We start from the raw sequence: 15,757 nt of genomic DNA, 5'->3' as shown, positions 1-15,757 counted from the left end.
AAACTGTCAGAGCGCTAGTAGTGATAGGATGCAAATCATAGAACCAAAAACGAATGAAGAAGAAAAAAACATCAGATGAGGAAGAAAGTCCCTGCAATGGATACTGGAGAAACAGCCCAAGAAAGATTAATGTCAGGCAGGCGACCGGTCATAAAACTCACGCGAAGACCCTATGCAGCATGACAAGAGGACATGCAACGCCAACACCATATAATGTGAGATTAAGGCAAGAAGAAGAAGAATTAAAAGCAATCATAATTGTCGGAGCAACGTGGGATAAAATTAATCCACCAATATTATTTAAGTAATTACTTGTGGTTGGGTGTGGGCTTCTTTTTATACCGTAATAAACTAAATATTCTGGTTTGGATTGCTGATTTTCCAATGCAGCAGACTTTGCGAAACACGATTGCGTCGATGATTTTAATGACATCATATTAATGTCGCGCGTGGTCTAAGTTTAGTTTTACGCCAAAACCATCAAAAGTTCTCAAAAAGCATTAACGTTTCAAAATTAGTTAAAGCTTTAAGATAAATAGCCAATGGTATAATCAAGTCACTATCCATTATTAAAGGCCCTTTTCAAACCGCATTTGAAGAAGGATCGATTGAGGTACTTTGTCTACCAATTAACTTGAGAACAAATTACCAACGTACCGTAATTAATTGAAGCATTTGATGCTCTTCTCTCCACAGTTCTATCCGCTTCCCTGTAACAAATACATCTGCAGTAGAAAAGAACGCCTCTGCGTTCACATCCCACGCATCAATGATAATTATTTTAATTAATTAAAAAAACTTATTGTGAATTTTTTTTTTTTATATTGCGGAGATAGATGAACGAACTAATGTGACCTGATGTTGTGTGGCCGCCAGAGTCGTGAGATATCTCAACATGAATATGGCCACCCTTGAAGACACAAAGTCTATATTATTCTCATTGTATTTTATAGCTGCTGTTGTATTTGCTTACTATAAACTCAATGATGATCTAGAAGATTGCACAAAGGGGGAATGAGTTGTTCGCACCGGGCATTTCCATATTGCAATAATTGTTACGTTATAATACTCAATGTAAAAATTAATATTATAAAAAAAGACATGCCCGCTGAGTTTCTTGCCAGTTCTTCTCAGGACGCAGGCTAGTTTTTGTGAATTGGCGGTAGTTCTTTTTGACGTTCAACAAGTGTGTACTTTCATTTATGTTGTATAATTTTTTTTGATTTGATTTGATTTGTATTCTTCGTACTCAAATTAGTAATGGGCAGGACGAGAGACCGGCCCGGACTACTATCAGAATGCTTAGGAAGCGGTTGCCCATACTCCGCTGAATTTCTTAGAAGCTTATGACACACTTGGGAAGAAATAGGGTAATAATAGTTTAGACCTAGACTAGAGAATTTTTTCTTAGATGGGTGGTCGAGCTCACATCCCACCTGGTGTTCAGTGGTTACTGATACCCATAGACATCTACAACGTAAATGCGCCACCCACCTTGAGATATAAGTTCTAAGGTCTCAAGTATAGTTACAACGGCTGCCCCACCCTTCAAACCGAAACGCATTACTGCTTCACAGCAGAAATAGGCAAGGTGGTGGCGTGCGGACTCAAAAGAGGTCCTACAACCAGTAAAAAAGATCCAGATCCCATTATAAGCGCAATTTAATATCTCCTGATGGCGGCAACTCCTGTACCTTTGGTGATGCGGTGAAGGCTGCTGTCTGCTCTTCTCCGACACACTTCGCTGCATCGGAGTGTGATGATGACTGGCTACGGGAACACGAAACAATGATTAATTGAAAACAAATGTTTTGCAAAAATTCTGCCTAATTTCGAATAAACAGTATGTTGATAGACCTGAATAAAACCGTGTTTTAAGTGTTAATTTCATTAGTATAGGCGCTAAATATTATCGTTCGCACTCTTCAAATCTTAAGGTAGACTATCCTCCCATCTGCTGCTTGCGATTTCGACTAACTAGAACCTTAATTGCTGTCTATCACCCATGACAAACTTTATAATGTATAAACTATATCATGTATAAACTATCCGATTTTTGTCCAAGTAACGAAAATGATGTAGAGGACGGCACAGAAAGATTCATTAAGGGTTGGGTATATACATTCATTTCGCTAATCTTAGTTTTATCGCGACTATACTCCTCCTTGCCTCGATAATCCTCAATGATGAGGGTCGTGGCCTCCTCGTGGCTTACTATTGTTATACTTTAAAATACCTGGAGGAGATTTTTGGCAGGTGTACTGAAATGTGTTAGTGTCCCACAGGTCGCTCTGGACTACTATGAAGTTCTCTTTTTTTCTTTTCTCCGAGTCTCTTCTTTGGCCTGAAAAAGGTGGAGGAGGAAATACACGTAAGCACGACTTTTACAAATGATTAGTTTACTAATTTTTAAAGTTAATCCGTAGACACAGTTGTGACTCATTAGGTCTTAAGTAGGTGCCGAAGTAGTGATAATTCTACCACGCGGCCGAAACAGGCAAGATGTTAGTTAAATTTTATTATTTTTTTTATGTTAATTGTCTGTCGATTGCACCTATAATTGAGGTGACATCTGCCATGAACTTTTGTCAATTTGTTAATGTTTTGTATTGATGATCACTTTGTTGGTGCAACTTAATAAATAAATAAACATATTTAATAACGACTACTTACAAGATTTCCTTCTTTCCATTGAAGAATAATCATGGTCTACGTCCAGAATATCTTCCGGTTCTTGCTTGGGTTTCGCAATTGGAGGTGGTGGAGGATCTCTTTCTTGACCTAGTGATGAAAACGCAGTTTATGGATTCGTTTTTTTGCACGCCAATGAATACATTACACACATACATACGTCGCAAACACTTAGAACAGACCAAAACTACAACAATTGAGTGAGTTACGAGTAAGCACGACGTGCTGCATTATTGTCCATTCTAATAGCAGGGTTGATTTATTGCATATATACTCCCAGTCCACCTGGTGTTAAGTGGTTACTGGAGCCCAAACACATTAACAATGAAAATGCCGCCATTTTTTTTTCGGACAATAGATGAGCCTCGTAACATTTCATATATGAGGTTTCTGTTCCTAGGAGGCGCATGGGGATGTGAGTATAGTGATCCGCAGGCGTTAGAAGCGGATCGTTAGTTCATGGATATTTTTAAGGCCCTAACTACAAATCGGATCCCCTTTGTACTCTCTGACTCGACGTCCGATCTCCGCTGAAGTGAGGACACAGGACGTGCAGGGAGGTGCACGCGGTCAATACTACATAGACTCACGACGCCACCCCGAGAACGCCCGACCCAAAAGTCATCAAAACGATAGTCACGACAAACGACGTCGGTCTCCGCGATAAGGTAACCTGATAAGCCGCCCGGGAGTCGGGATACAATACACCGCCAGCAGAGTCACTTTTCCACTTCCGACGATGACAGCACCGACGTTGTCTCGGCTCAGAACGTGGAGCACCGACGTTGTCTCGGCTCAGGGCGTAGTGCTACACGAGAGCCCCGTACAGAGTCAATGACGGGACCACCCTCGTGTAGAGACGATGCAAACAGCTTCGGGCTCCGCGACGCTCGGCAATAGCAGACTCACTGATCTGGCAGCTGACGTCAGTCGGGGACCCAACTTTTCGAAGAGAGCGCCGAGGTTTTTTTTTTTTATTACCATTGTAGTCAGACGAGCATACGGCCCACCTGATGGTGAGTGGTTACCGTCGTCTATGGACTTCAGCAATGCCAGGGGCAGAGCCAAGCCGCTGCCTACCGTAAAGTTCTAATGACTGTCCAATACGAGATCGAAGAAGAAGAAAGACTAGCAAACTCGCGAAAGTTCTTCCCACAGGCCACGACTAAAATGTCTGTCTGTCTAAAATCACTCAGCCGTAACTGATATCCCACAGGAAGGCTGAGGACCGACTCCCGAGGAGTACTGCGCTCAACAGTGAAACGGATCACCTCCCCACCATGCCCAATGCACACAACCGATCTGCCCTCGAAGTAGGACTCGACCAGTCAACGAGATACGCGAGTACGTCATATGATACTTCAGCGCATCGCGACGGCCGACCAGGGCGGGGTTTTGAGCGCGATAGCAATGTTTAGCGATACCGCCAGCGCAACACCGTCCGACAGACTCATCAAAGAAGGTGCGTATGCACATCACCGCGTCGATAGTCGGGCGAAATGCCGCTACCCGCGTTGAAACATGTAGATGGAAGTATAAATTCATTTACTTCGATACATGTTCATCTGGCTATCCGAAAATAATTTCTTAGAGCAGGGCCAAATCCAGTATTGACTGTATTAGTTTGCCTAGGGTAGAAAATGTGCTCTCCAAAGAATATATGAATGACTAAGGCGTAGCAAGCACATGGTAAGGTGCTCTGTGTCCCTCCAGGATGTATCTGCAGATATTTTTGCAGGATGTTTTTGCCACGTACCATCCGGCTCTGGAATGAGCTGGCATTGCTGAAGTCCATGGGCGACGGTAACCACTCACCACCAGGCCGTATTCGTCTGCCTACAAGGCCAATAAAATAAAAAAGACCCGATCAGTTGCAAGGTCGAGTTTAACATTCATGTTGTCCGTGATTCCAGTACACCTTTTACAACAGTGGGAAACACTCGTGAATACAATTGGGAAATGTCATAAAGGGGATGGCCCATTTTCGGCCCAAAGCGGACAATAGATTATAGAAAAAATACTTAGTGCATTAATTTTGTCATAAATAAATATGCATTTACTTTCTTGCAAATAAGCGCCACTATAGTTTACAATAAGTAGTTTAAAAAAAGTAACTCTATTGAAAAAACAAGGATTTTTATTTTTGCGGGAAAAATATTGCCAGCTTCAAATCCTTTTACGTATGAAGTAAATATTTTGAGTATATAAATAAAACATATAAATAAATTATTTTAAGTATTATCATTAATCAAACGATTTTAATGGATTTTATGCACATAAAATAACATCGAAGACATACCCATTGGACTTTAACTTGTAACTATACTTGAGACCTTAGAACTTATATCTCAAGGTGGGTGGCGCATTTACGTTGTAGATGTATGTGGGCTCGAGTAACCACTTAGCAACACCAGGGTGGCTGTGAGCTCGCCCACCCATCTAAGCAATAAAAAAACTTTACTAGTATTGTTTTTTAAATATGTACAACTAAAACAAAAACATAAAAAATAATGTGTACTCGTAAAAAAAAGATTAAGATATAAATCAATTATCGGTTATTTAAAAAAATAATCGATATATGAATTTCATGTAATTATTTTTCTTTATACTGACAACACTGAATTTAATCTGACTGACTGACACTTCGCTTGCTGCTTGTGGTGTTGTGCTTGCGTACAAAATGGATGTGTTTTGATTTTTCTTCGATTTATTTTACTTTTATCAATAACGTTTCATACTACGACTAAAAAACATTGTGTGAATTGTGGTTTTACCCTGACCGAGATTTAAAACCGTGTATATGCTCTCCTTTGCTATTTTTAGATGATACTAATTGTGTATGAAGATGAAGAAAATATAGATATTTAAAGAATTAAGTGTATTTTTATACCCTATTGGATAAAAATAAATTAGGAACATCTTAAACATTAAGAAAAGAAAAGTTCTTGAAGTATCTCACAATCCGACACTTATTTATATAGAAAATTAACCTCAAAACGAGTTTTTATTTTTATTATATTTTTTATAGTAGTGGCGTCAATTTCAATATATTTTTTAGATATCCAATACATTTAAGAATTTGAATCAGTACATTTTTATAGTAATATTTGATGTCCATCTTGGGCCTAGCACACTATGGAGAGTGGGCAATCCCCTTTGCACTTACGTTTCTGGACTTGGGTGTTTGGCTACTTACTAACATTACATAATATAACATGGTAAAGCCAACGCGCTGACTGCCGATCCTGAAATACTGAAAGCATAGTATTGCCCGTCTTGAGTATATGTGTAGAATGGTACCTCACCTATAACCTTCCTTTCAAGACCAGGGGGCGGTTCTGTATCATCCTGGTCCACGGAGACATGCATGAGGTCAGTGAGGAGAGCACTCTGGCTGAGGCTGGACATACGTCTATGTCCTCTAGCGGGCTTGTGTTCCCGAGATGGAGTTGTTTTGGTCGACACCGAGTCTTGAGCAGCTTTCTTTTGAAGTTCTGGCGTCTGAAAACATGTGATGTGTTATCGTCATACTGACTATGAACATAAAGGCGATGTTCAGGTTGCTTGATTTCGCTACATTGTGTTATTTAAGATTATTTAACTGTCGTAGAATTATTTAATTCCTTTTTTTTATTGCTTAGATGCGTGGACGAGCTCACAGCCCACTTGGTTTTATGTAATTACTGGAGACTTCTACAACGTAAATGCGCCACACACCTTGAGAAATAAGTTTTAAGGTCTCTGTATAGTTACAACGGCTGCCCCATCCTTCAAACCGAAACCTATTACCGCTTCACGGCAAAAACAGGCAGGGTGGTAGTAAATTTTTAACTTACTTAAATTTCTTTAAAACAAACCAACTATCAAGTCATTGATGCTGTCGATGTGTTGTGTTAGATCCTAAAATCGTGAGCAGCCTTTACAATGGCTGACCCACCCTTCATACCGAAACGCATTAATGCTTCATGGCAGAAATAGGCAGGGTGGTGGTATCTACCCGCGTAGACTCAGAAGAGGTCTTACCACCACTAATTACGCAAATTATAATTTTGCGGGTTTGATTTTTATTAGACGATGTTATTCCTTCACCGTGGAAGTCGATCGTGAACATTTGTTGAGTACGTATTTCATTAGAAAAATTATTGGTACCTGACTGCGGGATTTGAACACCGGTGCATCGGTCAACACGAATGCACCGGACGACTTATTCTTTAGGCCACGATGACACAGTCTACAAATCTCCTCACGTGCTGTAATTGTAATTAGTATATAGGAGTTGAACCCACTAAATACGCATCTTATCAGTTCTATCTAGGCATGAATGTAATCTGTCCATCCATACCTAATGAATATCCCGATTTTACCTTATTGATCTTCGGTGTGGCTGCCTTGGTATACATCGGCTCCTGGATTTTCGCTGGCACAGACATCGCTGGCGGGGTGTCGTTGCTTTTCAGAGCCGGTACGGTTTTAGCTTCAGCTTTAGCTGGCTCCGGAGTTTTAGATGTTTTTAATGCCGGCCCTAATGGTTCCTGTAGGGGGAAATAAAATTGCTTTGTCAACGACAGTGCACAGTTTGTAACCTAATTAGCTTTAGAGTAGAGACAAGAGCATCACCGAAACTATCTTGGTCATTTCCTTGTGTCCACAATCTAATAACACCATAAAATTCGGTCAAAGGATTTGTCAACAGCAATATTTACGTATTATTATTGACTTCAAATAATTAGTTGGTGATCCTTCAATTGTTCCTTAAGCGGAGTGCAAATATTACGGAATGATACGGAAAAGTGTAAGTGAAAATTAAAGTGCAAAGCTCCTGGCTCAACTACTTTTAAGCGGCTGTACTGTTTTTGGTATTTTCTTTGTTTGGTTAATCGTTTATTTAGATTAATAAGTAGATCCGCTGTGTGACGATGCAATTGTGTTATATGCGACTAAATTGAAGGGTTTTTTTAAAGAATTTTGAAGGTAAAAGTTAAATCTCTATATATATAAATGAATTGCAGTTCGTTAGTCTCGCTAAAACTCGAGAACGGCTGGACCGATATGGCTAATTTTGGTCTTGAATTATTTGTGGAAGTTCAGAGAAGTGTTAAAAGGTAGATAAATATGAAAATGCTCGGAATTAAATAAAAATAACAATTTTGTTTTTCCTTTGATGTGTCCCCCTGTCGGACGAATTCCTTTTGTGTGTTTTGAGTTTATTTTATACAAAAGCTTAGGTATTTTATTTATAGATTGAGGCACTACGAAGTCTGCCGGGTCAGCTAGTTATAATATTAAAAAAATAGTAATAAGACTCTGAAAGCAAGAATCTGGGGAACATTGGGCCTCATTAGAGTCCAGTGTATGACAAATAAATACACTTGGTCTACTCACTTGTTATGTCATTCTTAGAGATAGTAAAAACTGAAGTTAGTAATATTTCAGGAGCTAGGAGTGACATTTGCTTTCGTGTTCATCCGTGCCAGCAAGAACTCACCCGAACTTCAGAAGACCAACCATACGGCAATTTCGCGAGCTGATCTTTCTCCGGGACAGCTTTGGATGTAGGCGGAGGACTGGTGTAATCCAGATGATTCTTGAAAGACACATTTTTCGTCTGCTCCTTCTTTGGCTCTTTGGGTGTTAGGTCTTTGATTGGCTCAGGAGGAGCTGAAGGCCTTGGTCTGAGGAGGAGATAATAGTTTTTTTTTTTTAACTTAGTATCCATTTCCACTGTGAACAGAATTTATTATATTGTTTAGTATTTGTCACTTTTCAAATCGAAGAGTATGGCTACAAAAAAATTGTGGTTCATGAAAATTTGACGAATTTTCTCTTTTGTAATAACCACAATAAGTTCCGTTTGCCTGTAATCTATACTAATATTATAAGGAGGAAAAATTTGTTTGTTTGTTTGTATTGAATAGGCTCTGAAACTACTGAACCGATTTGAAAAATTCTTTCACTGTTTGGAAGCTACACTATCCCCGAGTGACATAGGCTATAAAATTAGGGATCCTTAGAACTATAACAATGTAACCCGAGGTGTAAAAAAATTACCTAAATTTTTTGCTAAAAACCCGAGCGAAGCCGAAGCGGGCCGCTAGTTCTACAATAATTGTATTATATTTTTTTATGATTGAAGTATTACTTCGGCAAAAAACAATACGCGCAAAAATAATGTTTAAAAAGCTATCTGTTATCTATGGGTGAAACTATGGATGGGCCTTGGGTTTAGTATAAATTTTTTTAATATTTTAAATAATCTCCAATAGACTCATCTAAGCTTGAATCTAAAAAAAATTTGGGTAAGGCCGCTTTTGCGCTGATGGCCTCGAATAACAAATCGCAAAATTATAATTTGCGTAAATACTGGTGGTAGGACCTCTGGTGAGTCCGCACGGGTAGGTACCACCTCCCTGCCTATTTCAGCTGTGAAGCAGTAATGCGTTTCGGTTTGAAGGGTGGGGCAGCCGTTGTAACTATACTGAGACCTTAGAACTTATATCTCAAGGTGGGTGGCGCATTTACGTTGTAGATGTCTATGGGCTCCAGTAACCACTTAACACCAGGTGGGCTGTGAGTTCGTCCACTCATCTAAGCAATAAAAAAAAAACCACATTCTGTTGATCTGATTGAAGATTTTGATAAGGTGCTTACTTCTCGATAGATTGTTGTGGCTGCAGATTGATGTATTCAGTTTCCGCGCCAGCTGAGGCGCTCAGACTGCACACAGACGTGATGTCGCTTGTTTCTGTAAAATACACGCCACGAATTGATAATCACGCCTTTCTCTTCTTTTATTTGAAGCCAGTAAAAATAGAAAACGGTGAAGTTCCGTTGTCTAACATCCACACTAATATAAACTAGTGGTCCCACAGTAGTCGAAATTCGACTATAATTAATTGAAATTATATGTTTTGAACATTATTAAGGTTCTATTTTCAAAGACTACTAAGCTTCTATAATCACAGATTTCGCCAAGACTACCCTATAGGCAAATAATATTAAAGATAAACAATATTATATTAACCAATTCTCAATTTGATAGAAGCAATAACAAAAGTTTAATAATAAACAATGTGAGTGTGTGTCAAATACATGGTAGTGTGTGGCTTTTTTAATTTTTTTTATGTATTATTAATGCATAATTTAAAAAATAATTAGCATTCTGCACTTCTTCTCTATATTCTCTGTAAGTGTTGGAATTTTCATACTCTTTCGTCCGCGCAATTTTCGTAAAAAGGGGTACAAAGTTTTTGCTTCAAATATATAGCTAGATATGGATTTGACGCTAAATACTGTCTAGAGTTAAGTGTTGAGCACATCTACCCAGCTCTACAAGCTATAAATTAAGCTGATCATAACTAAAAGTCACAGCGATATATGGGTCCTATATTTACCAGGGTGGCTAATATTCTCCTTCGGTATGGGCAGCTTTATGCGCTGAGTTGCCGGCGACCGAGAGTCTCCGCGTGTGGACGATTCCGAAGTGACGTCACTGCCAAGCTTACTGAGTAGCATCTACAATAGCATTTCTACTTAGAAAAAGTAGGTCCCTAGGGACGTAAGTATAATTATTATTAGATCTAATACAACAGTACAGAGATAATTAAACCACATTGCAGATTTTTAGGGTTTCACCAAAATTATCAAGACTTTTTTTTATTGCTTAGATGGGTGGACGAGCTCACAACGCACCTGGTGTTGGGTGGGTACTGGAGCCCATAGACATCTACAACGTAAATGCACCATCCATTTTGCGATGTAAGTTCAAAGGTCTTAGTATAGTTACAGCGGTTGCCCCGCCCTTCAAACCGAAACGCATTACTGCTTCACGGCTGAAATAGGCAGGGTGGTGGTACCTATGGCGGGTAGCCATCATACAACGCAAGTTATTTAACAGATGCCTGAATCTCGCTTACGACATTTTCAAGATAAGCTTGCTTATATACAAGTTCCGAACAACAACATACGGACCGTCGGTCTACAGAGCAGATATCATACGCTCGGTGGAAGATCTTCCTTTCGTCGTATACCTACAGTACCTAACAATGAAACCCGCAAAATTATAATTTGCGTAATTACTGGTGGTAGGACCTCTTGTGAGTCCGCGCGGGTGGGTACCACCACCTTGCATATTTCTACAGTGAAGCACTAATGCGTTTCGGTTTGAAGGGTGGGGCAGCCGTTGTAACTATACTTGAGACCTTAGAACTTATATCTCAAGGTGGGTGGCGCATTTACTTTGTTAATGTCTATGGGCTCCAGTAACCACTTAACATCAGGTCGGCTGTGAGATCGTCCAACCATCTAAGCAATAAATAAAAAAAACATCTACAACCCTAGTTTTAGTTACAACGGCTGCCCCACCCTTCTTTCACTGCAGAAATAGGCTGGGTCGTGGTACCTACCCGTGCGGACTCACAAGAGGTCCTACCACCAGTAAAAAAACCAGTAAACTAGTGGGTAGATGAATATCAAACCTGAAGCTCATTCTCCTTGGCCTGCAACGTCCGCCTGTAGCGGTTGTTGTACTGTCTCAGCTCCTTGAGGCGCCTCTCCAGCTCGGGTCCGGGCGAGCGGCACTCGTGCCCTGAGGCAGGTCGCAGTGTGGCACGGATGCGTCCCGCCCCCGCCCCGCCTTGACCGTTACGGCGAAGCTCCAACAACTGGAATTATATTGACTAACAGCTAGGGCTTAAGCTCAGGATACAACTCCTCCAACATCTTTGATCGTTTCAGTCTTGGGAAAATCTTGATACCAATTTTTTTTGAAACATCTCATCTATTATAAGTACCAGAGAGGCCGGACCCGGAATGTCCTTGCTGGTAGATCATTTAAGCTGTTAGCTCCTCGCGTATTCTAGAAGAGCATCGCGGTCGATGATCGGAAAATATTAGTCCACGAAAGTCCCAATCTTTATCAAGATCTACAATTTATACGTAAATGTTTGTAAATCTCAATTTGTCACTCAGGTACATCTAGAGAAAGTAAATGTCAATTTGGCACATAGGTGCATTTAGAGAAAGTAAATCTCAATCTGGCACTTAGGTGCATCTAGAGAAAGTAAATGTCAAGTTGGCACATAGGTGCATCTAGAGAAAGTAAATCTCAATCTGGCACTTAGGTGCATCTAGAGAAAGTAAATCCCAATCTGGCACTTAGGTGCATCTAGAGAAAGTAAATGTCAATTTGGCACATAGGTGCATCTAGAGAAAGTAAATCTCAATCTCATCAAACTTAGGTGCATCTAGAGAAAGTAAATGTCAATTTGGCACATAGGTGCATCTAGAGAAAGTAAATCTCAATCTGGCACTTAGGTTCATCTAGAGAAAGTAAATGTCAATTTGGCACATAGGTGCATCTACAGAAAGTAAATCTCAATCTGGCACTTAGGTGCATCTAGAGAAAGTAAATCCCAATCTGGCACTTAGGTGCATCTAGAGAAAGTAAATGTCAATTTGGCACATAGGTGCATCTAGAGAAAGTAAATCTCAATCTGGCACTTAGGTGCATCTAGAGAAAGTAAATCACAATCTGGCACTTAGGTGCATCTAGAGAAAGTAAATCTCAATCTGGCACATAGGTGCATCTAGAGAAAGTAAATCTCAATCTGGCACTTAGGTGCATCTAGAGAAAGTAAATCTCAATCTGGCACTTAGGTGCATCTAGAGAAAGTAAATGTCAATTTGGCACTTAGGTGCATCTAGAGAAAGTAAATCTCAATCTCATCAAACTTAGGTGCATCTAGAGAAAGTAAATCTCAATCTGGCACTTAGGTGCATCTAGAGAAAGTAAATCTCAATCTGGCACTTAGGTGCATCTAGAGAAAGTAAATCTCAATCTGGCACTTAGGTGCATCTAGAGAAAGTAGATCTCAATCTGGCACTTAGGTGCATCTAGAGAAAGTAAATCTCAATCTGGCACTTAGGTGCATATAGAGAAAGTAAATGTCAATTTGGCACATAGGTGCATCTAGAGAAAGTAAATCTCAATCTGGCACTTAGGTGCATCTAGAGAAAGTAAATCTCAATCTGGCACATAGGTGCATCTAGAGAAAGTAAATCTCAATCTGGCACTTAGGTGCATCTAGAGAAAGTAAATCTCAATCTGGCACTTAGGTGCATCTAGAGAAAGTAAATCTCAATCTCATCAAACTTAGGTGCATCTAGAGAAAGTAAATGTCAATTTGGCACATAGGTGCATCTAGAGAAAGTAAATCTCAATCTGGCACTTAGGTTCATCTAGAGAAAGTAAATGTCAATTTGGCACATAGGTGCATCTACAGAAAGTAAATCTCAATCTGGCACTTAGGTGCATCTAGAGAAAGTAAATCTCAATCTGGCACATAGGTGCATCTAGAGAAAGTAAATCTCAATCTGGCACTTAGGTGCATCTAGAGAAAGTAAATCTCAATCTGGCACTTAGGTGCATCTAGAGAAAGTAAATCTCAATCTGGCACTTAGGTGCATCTAGAGAAAGTAAATCTCAATCTGGCACTTAGGTGCATCTAGAGAAAGTAAATCTCAATCTGGCACTTAGGTGCATCTAAAGAAAGTAAATCTCAATCTGGCACTTAGGTGCATCTAGAGAAAGTAAATCTCAGTCTGTCACTTAGGTTCATCTAGAGAAAGTAAATCTCAATCTGTCACTTAGGTACATCTAAAGAAAAATAGCAATTGCATTAACTTGATATTTAGGTGAGTGGTGTTTTAAGTTAAACAGTATAGAACAGGGGGGATAGTACAAAAGATGCCAAGAGGCGACAATTGTTTGCCCGACCTCAAAAAAGTAAGATAATGCATACTGAAAGCAAGTTTCTAACCTTCGGTACGAACACCAAACAGAGAGTTCCCGTCGTACAAAAAATTATGAAGATGCCAATTAATACAAACAAGGCATCTTTGTGGTCAGCTAGCACCTGAAAAGAGCATCACAATATCATTTAGAGGAATTCAATTATTTTTAACAAGAGAAATTTGTCCACGCTTTGTTCTTACTAGACATGTTATTTGCGTTTTAAGCCTCAGCCTTTTAGCTGCTGCCCCATCCTTCAAACCGAAACGCATCACTGCTTCACGGCAGAAATAGGCAGGACGGTGGTACCTACCCACGCGGACTCTCAAGAGGTCCTACCTACTACCAGTAATTACACAAATTATAATTTTGCGGGTTTGATTTTTATTACACGATGTTATTCCTTCACCGTGGAAGTCGATCGTGAACATTTGTTGAGTACGTATTTCATTAGAAAAATTGGTACCTACCTGAGATTCGAACACCGGTGCATCGCTCAACACGAATGCACCGGACGTCTTATCCTTTAGACCACGACGACTTCAAACTCGAAAAACCATACAATCGAATAGCGAATTATAGTTTTTTCGGACTTGATTTTTATAACAGGATGCTATTCCTTCTACCTGTCTACCTGTCTACAGAATTCGAACACCGTCTCAGTAGCATCGCTCGATACGAATGTAACGTGTTCACTGGCAACATACCATCGATAGCGAGAACAGTGGATTGATAGTACTAAACTCGCTCTGTGGGCTTAGTGTGAGTTTTTTAACGTTCTCGATAGCGTAAAAGTTAACTCCAATTTCTATGGAGTTGGAACGTTTGCCTACGTTTGCCGCTAGGGGCGCTGTTCCAAGTGCATATTTGAGTTAACTTTTACGCTATCGAGAACGTTAAAAAACTCACACTAAGCACACTGCAGTACCAAATGCTTTACATATTCTTGTAAGTTTGATTTTTCATATTTATTTATTATAAAAAAAAAACACAATATTCCTAACCTAAAAGTACATGTTATTATCCGCAACATGCTTCGTCAGATTACAGAAATAAAGTTATCAGCAACATGCTTCGTCAAAAAGTACAAAAAGTCAAAAAGTACAAACCAATTTTGATTGTGTTTTAGTCCTCATTGCGTATTTAATACGAAATTAGAATTCTTTCTCATAACAATTTTACCTTCGTTCAACAAAGCATGGCATTAAAAAAATAGATGAAAGAAGCAATGTACTTTAATTATTATTGTGTTTAAAAACGTCTAATCGTACCAAAGTAATAGCTGCGCCCATAATACACATGATGAGTACGTTGTAAACAGATAAGCCGATGTGTTGAGAGTCGTTCAGGGCTGGTATAGAGACATGACGGGTCTCCCACGCCAGGAACGCTCCGAATACCTGAAATTGTTTTAATGCACTTGTATAACCGTACAGTACCCGACAATAAATATTGCACATCGACTGCGGGAAAGAGACGGTTAATTTTTGCTTGGTACAGCGTTATATCTGTCGCACATTACCTAATTGACATTTAGTCTCCATAGATACCGGATCTTTAGTGTTTCGTCGCATACAGGTAACGATATACGACAAAATTAGACGACTGTCTCTTTCTAAATCACGATGTGCCATATTTATTGCCTGGTACTGTATGTATCGAGGCCACCCTGCCCTACAATCTTGCTTAAATCTTCTGATTGGTTATAAAATAAAATTAATATTTCAATCTCATGTTTGCTCCAAGTGGACCAAAGTTTTTTTTTTTATTAGCTTAGATGTGTGGACGAGCTCACAGCCCACCTGGTGTTAAGTGGTTACTGGAGCCCATAGACATCTACATCGTAAATGTATACACCCACCTTGAGATATAAGTTCTTAGGCCTTAGTATAGTTACAAGGGCTGCCCCACCCTTCAAATACTTGACAAGCTTAGTAGTCCCTTTTTTATCAGTGATAAATTAAATTTTGGTCCAAATGCGAAAAGATCATGTTTGGTGATTGTGCTCGTTTAAACAAATCTAATGATCACAAACTCCAAGTGTTACCATGCAAGATTTAAATTACCCGCCCTCTAGGTCGATCATCAGACTAGTTCGCCGATATTATGGTATTCTCATCAGAAATACACACAGAGTTGTTAAGTTTTATGAGTTGTTTGGGGGGTAAACATGTCATTCAAATATCTTATTAAATATTATTATATTAAGACTGACTAGAAAATTTCGTCGTAACATAAGATTAAATATAATTCTACTGTGTGTGTATGTCACTGAAC

The 15,757-nt window shown here is 39.5% G+C and overlaps 1 protein-coding gene across 2 annotated transcripts in view; it reads right to left on the bottom strand.

The window, feature by feature from the left end:
* LOC101735874 (gamma-aminobutyric acid type B receptor subunit 2) overlaps nucleotides 1-15,757 on the bottom strand; it is a 39,473-nt gene that overhangs the window by 6,265 nt on the left and 17,451 nt on the right. For both annotated transcript variants that reach the window (XM_021348308.3, XM_012690749.4), the window contains 12 exons: nucleotides 14,752-14,880; nucleotides 13,509-13,604; nucleotides 11,166-11,351; nucleotides 10,083-10,203; nucleotides 9,340-9,433; nucleotides 8,177-8,363; nucleotides 7,056-7,223; nucleotides 5,997-6,192; nucleotides 2,674-2,781; nucleotides 2,237-2,344; nucleotides 1,695-1,770; nucleotides 658-710 (listed from right to left, as the gene is read on the bottom strand). In XM_021348308.3, the coding sequence (XP_021203983.1) occupies nucleotides 658-710; nucleotides 1,695-1,770; nucleotides 2,237-2,344; nucleotides 2,674-2,781; nucleotides 5,997-6,192; nucleotides 7,056-7,223; nucleotides 8,177-8,363; nucleotides 9,340-9,433; nucleotides 10,083-10,203; nucleotides 11,166-11,351; nucleotides 13,509-13,604; nucleotides 14,752-14,880 (1,522 nt within the window). The remainder of the gene's footprint in view (nucleotides 1-657; nucleotides 711-1,694; nucleotides 1,771-2,236; nucleotides 2,345-2,673; nucleotides 2,782-5,996; nucleotides 6,193-7,055; nucleotides 7,224-8,176; nucleotides 8,364-9,339; nucleotides 9,434-10,082; nucleotides 10,204-11,165; nucleotides 11,352-13,508; nucleotides 13,605-14,751; nucleotides 14,881-15,757) is intronic.

Source organism: Bombyx mori, chromosome 27 (genome assembly GCF_030269925.1).
Source record: "Bombyx mori chromosome 27, ASM3026992v2".
In the NCBI taxonomy this organism is placed as follows: domain Eukaryota; kingdom Metazoa; phylum Arthropoda; class Insecta; order Lepidoptera; family Bombycidae; genus Bombyx; species Bombyx mori.
This window is presented reverse-complemented; position numbering and strand designations above follow the sequence as displayed.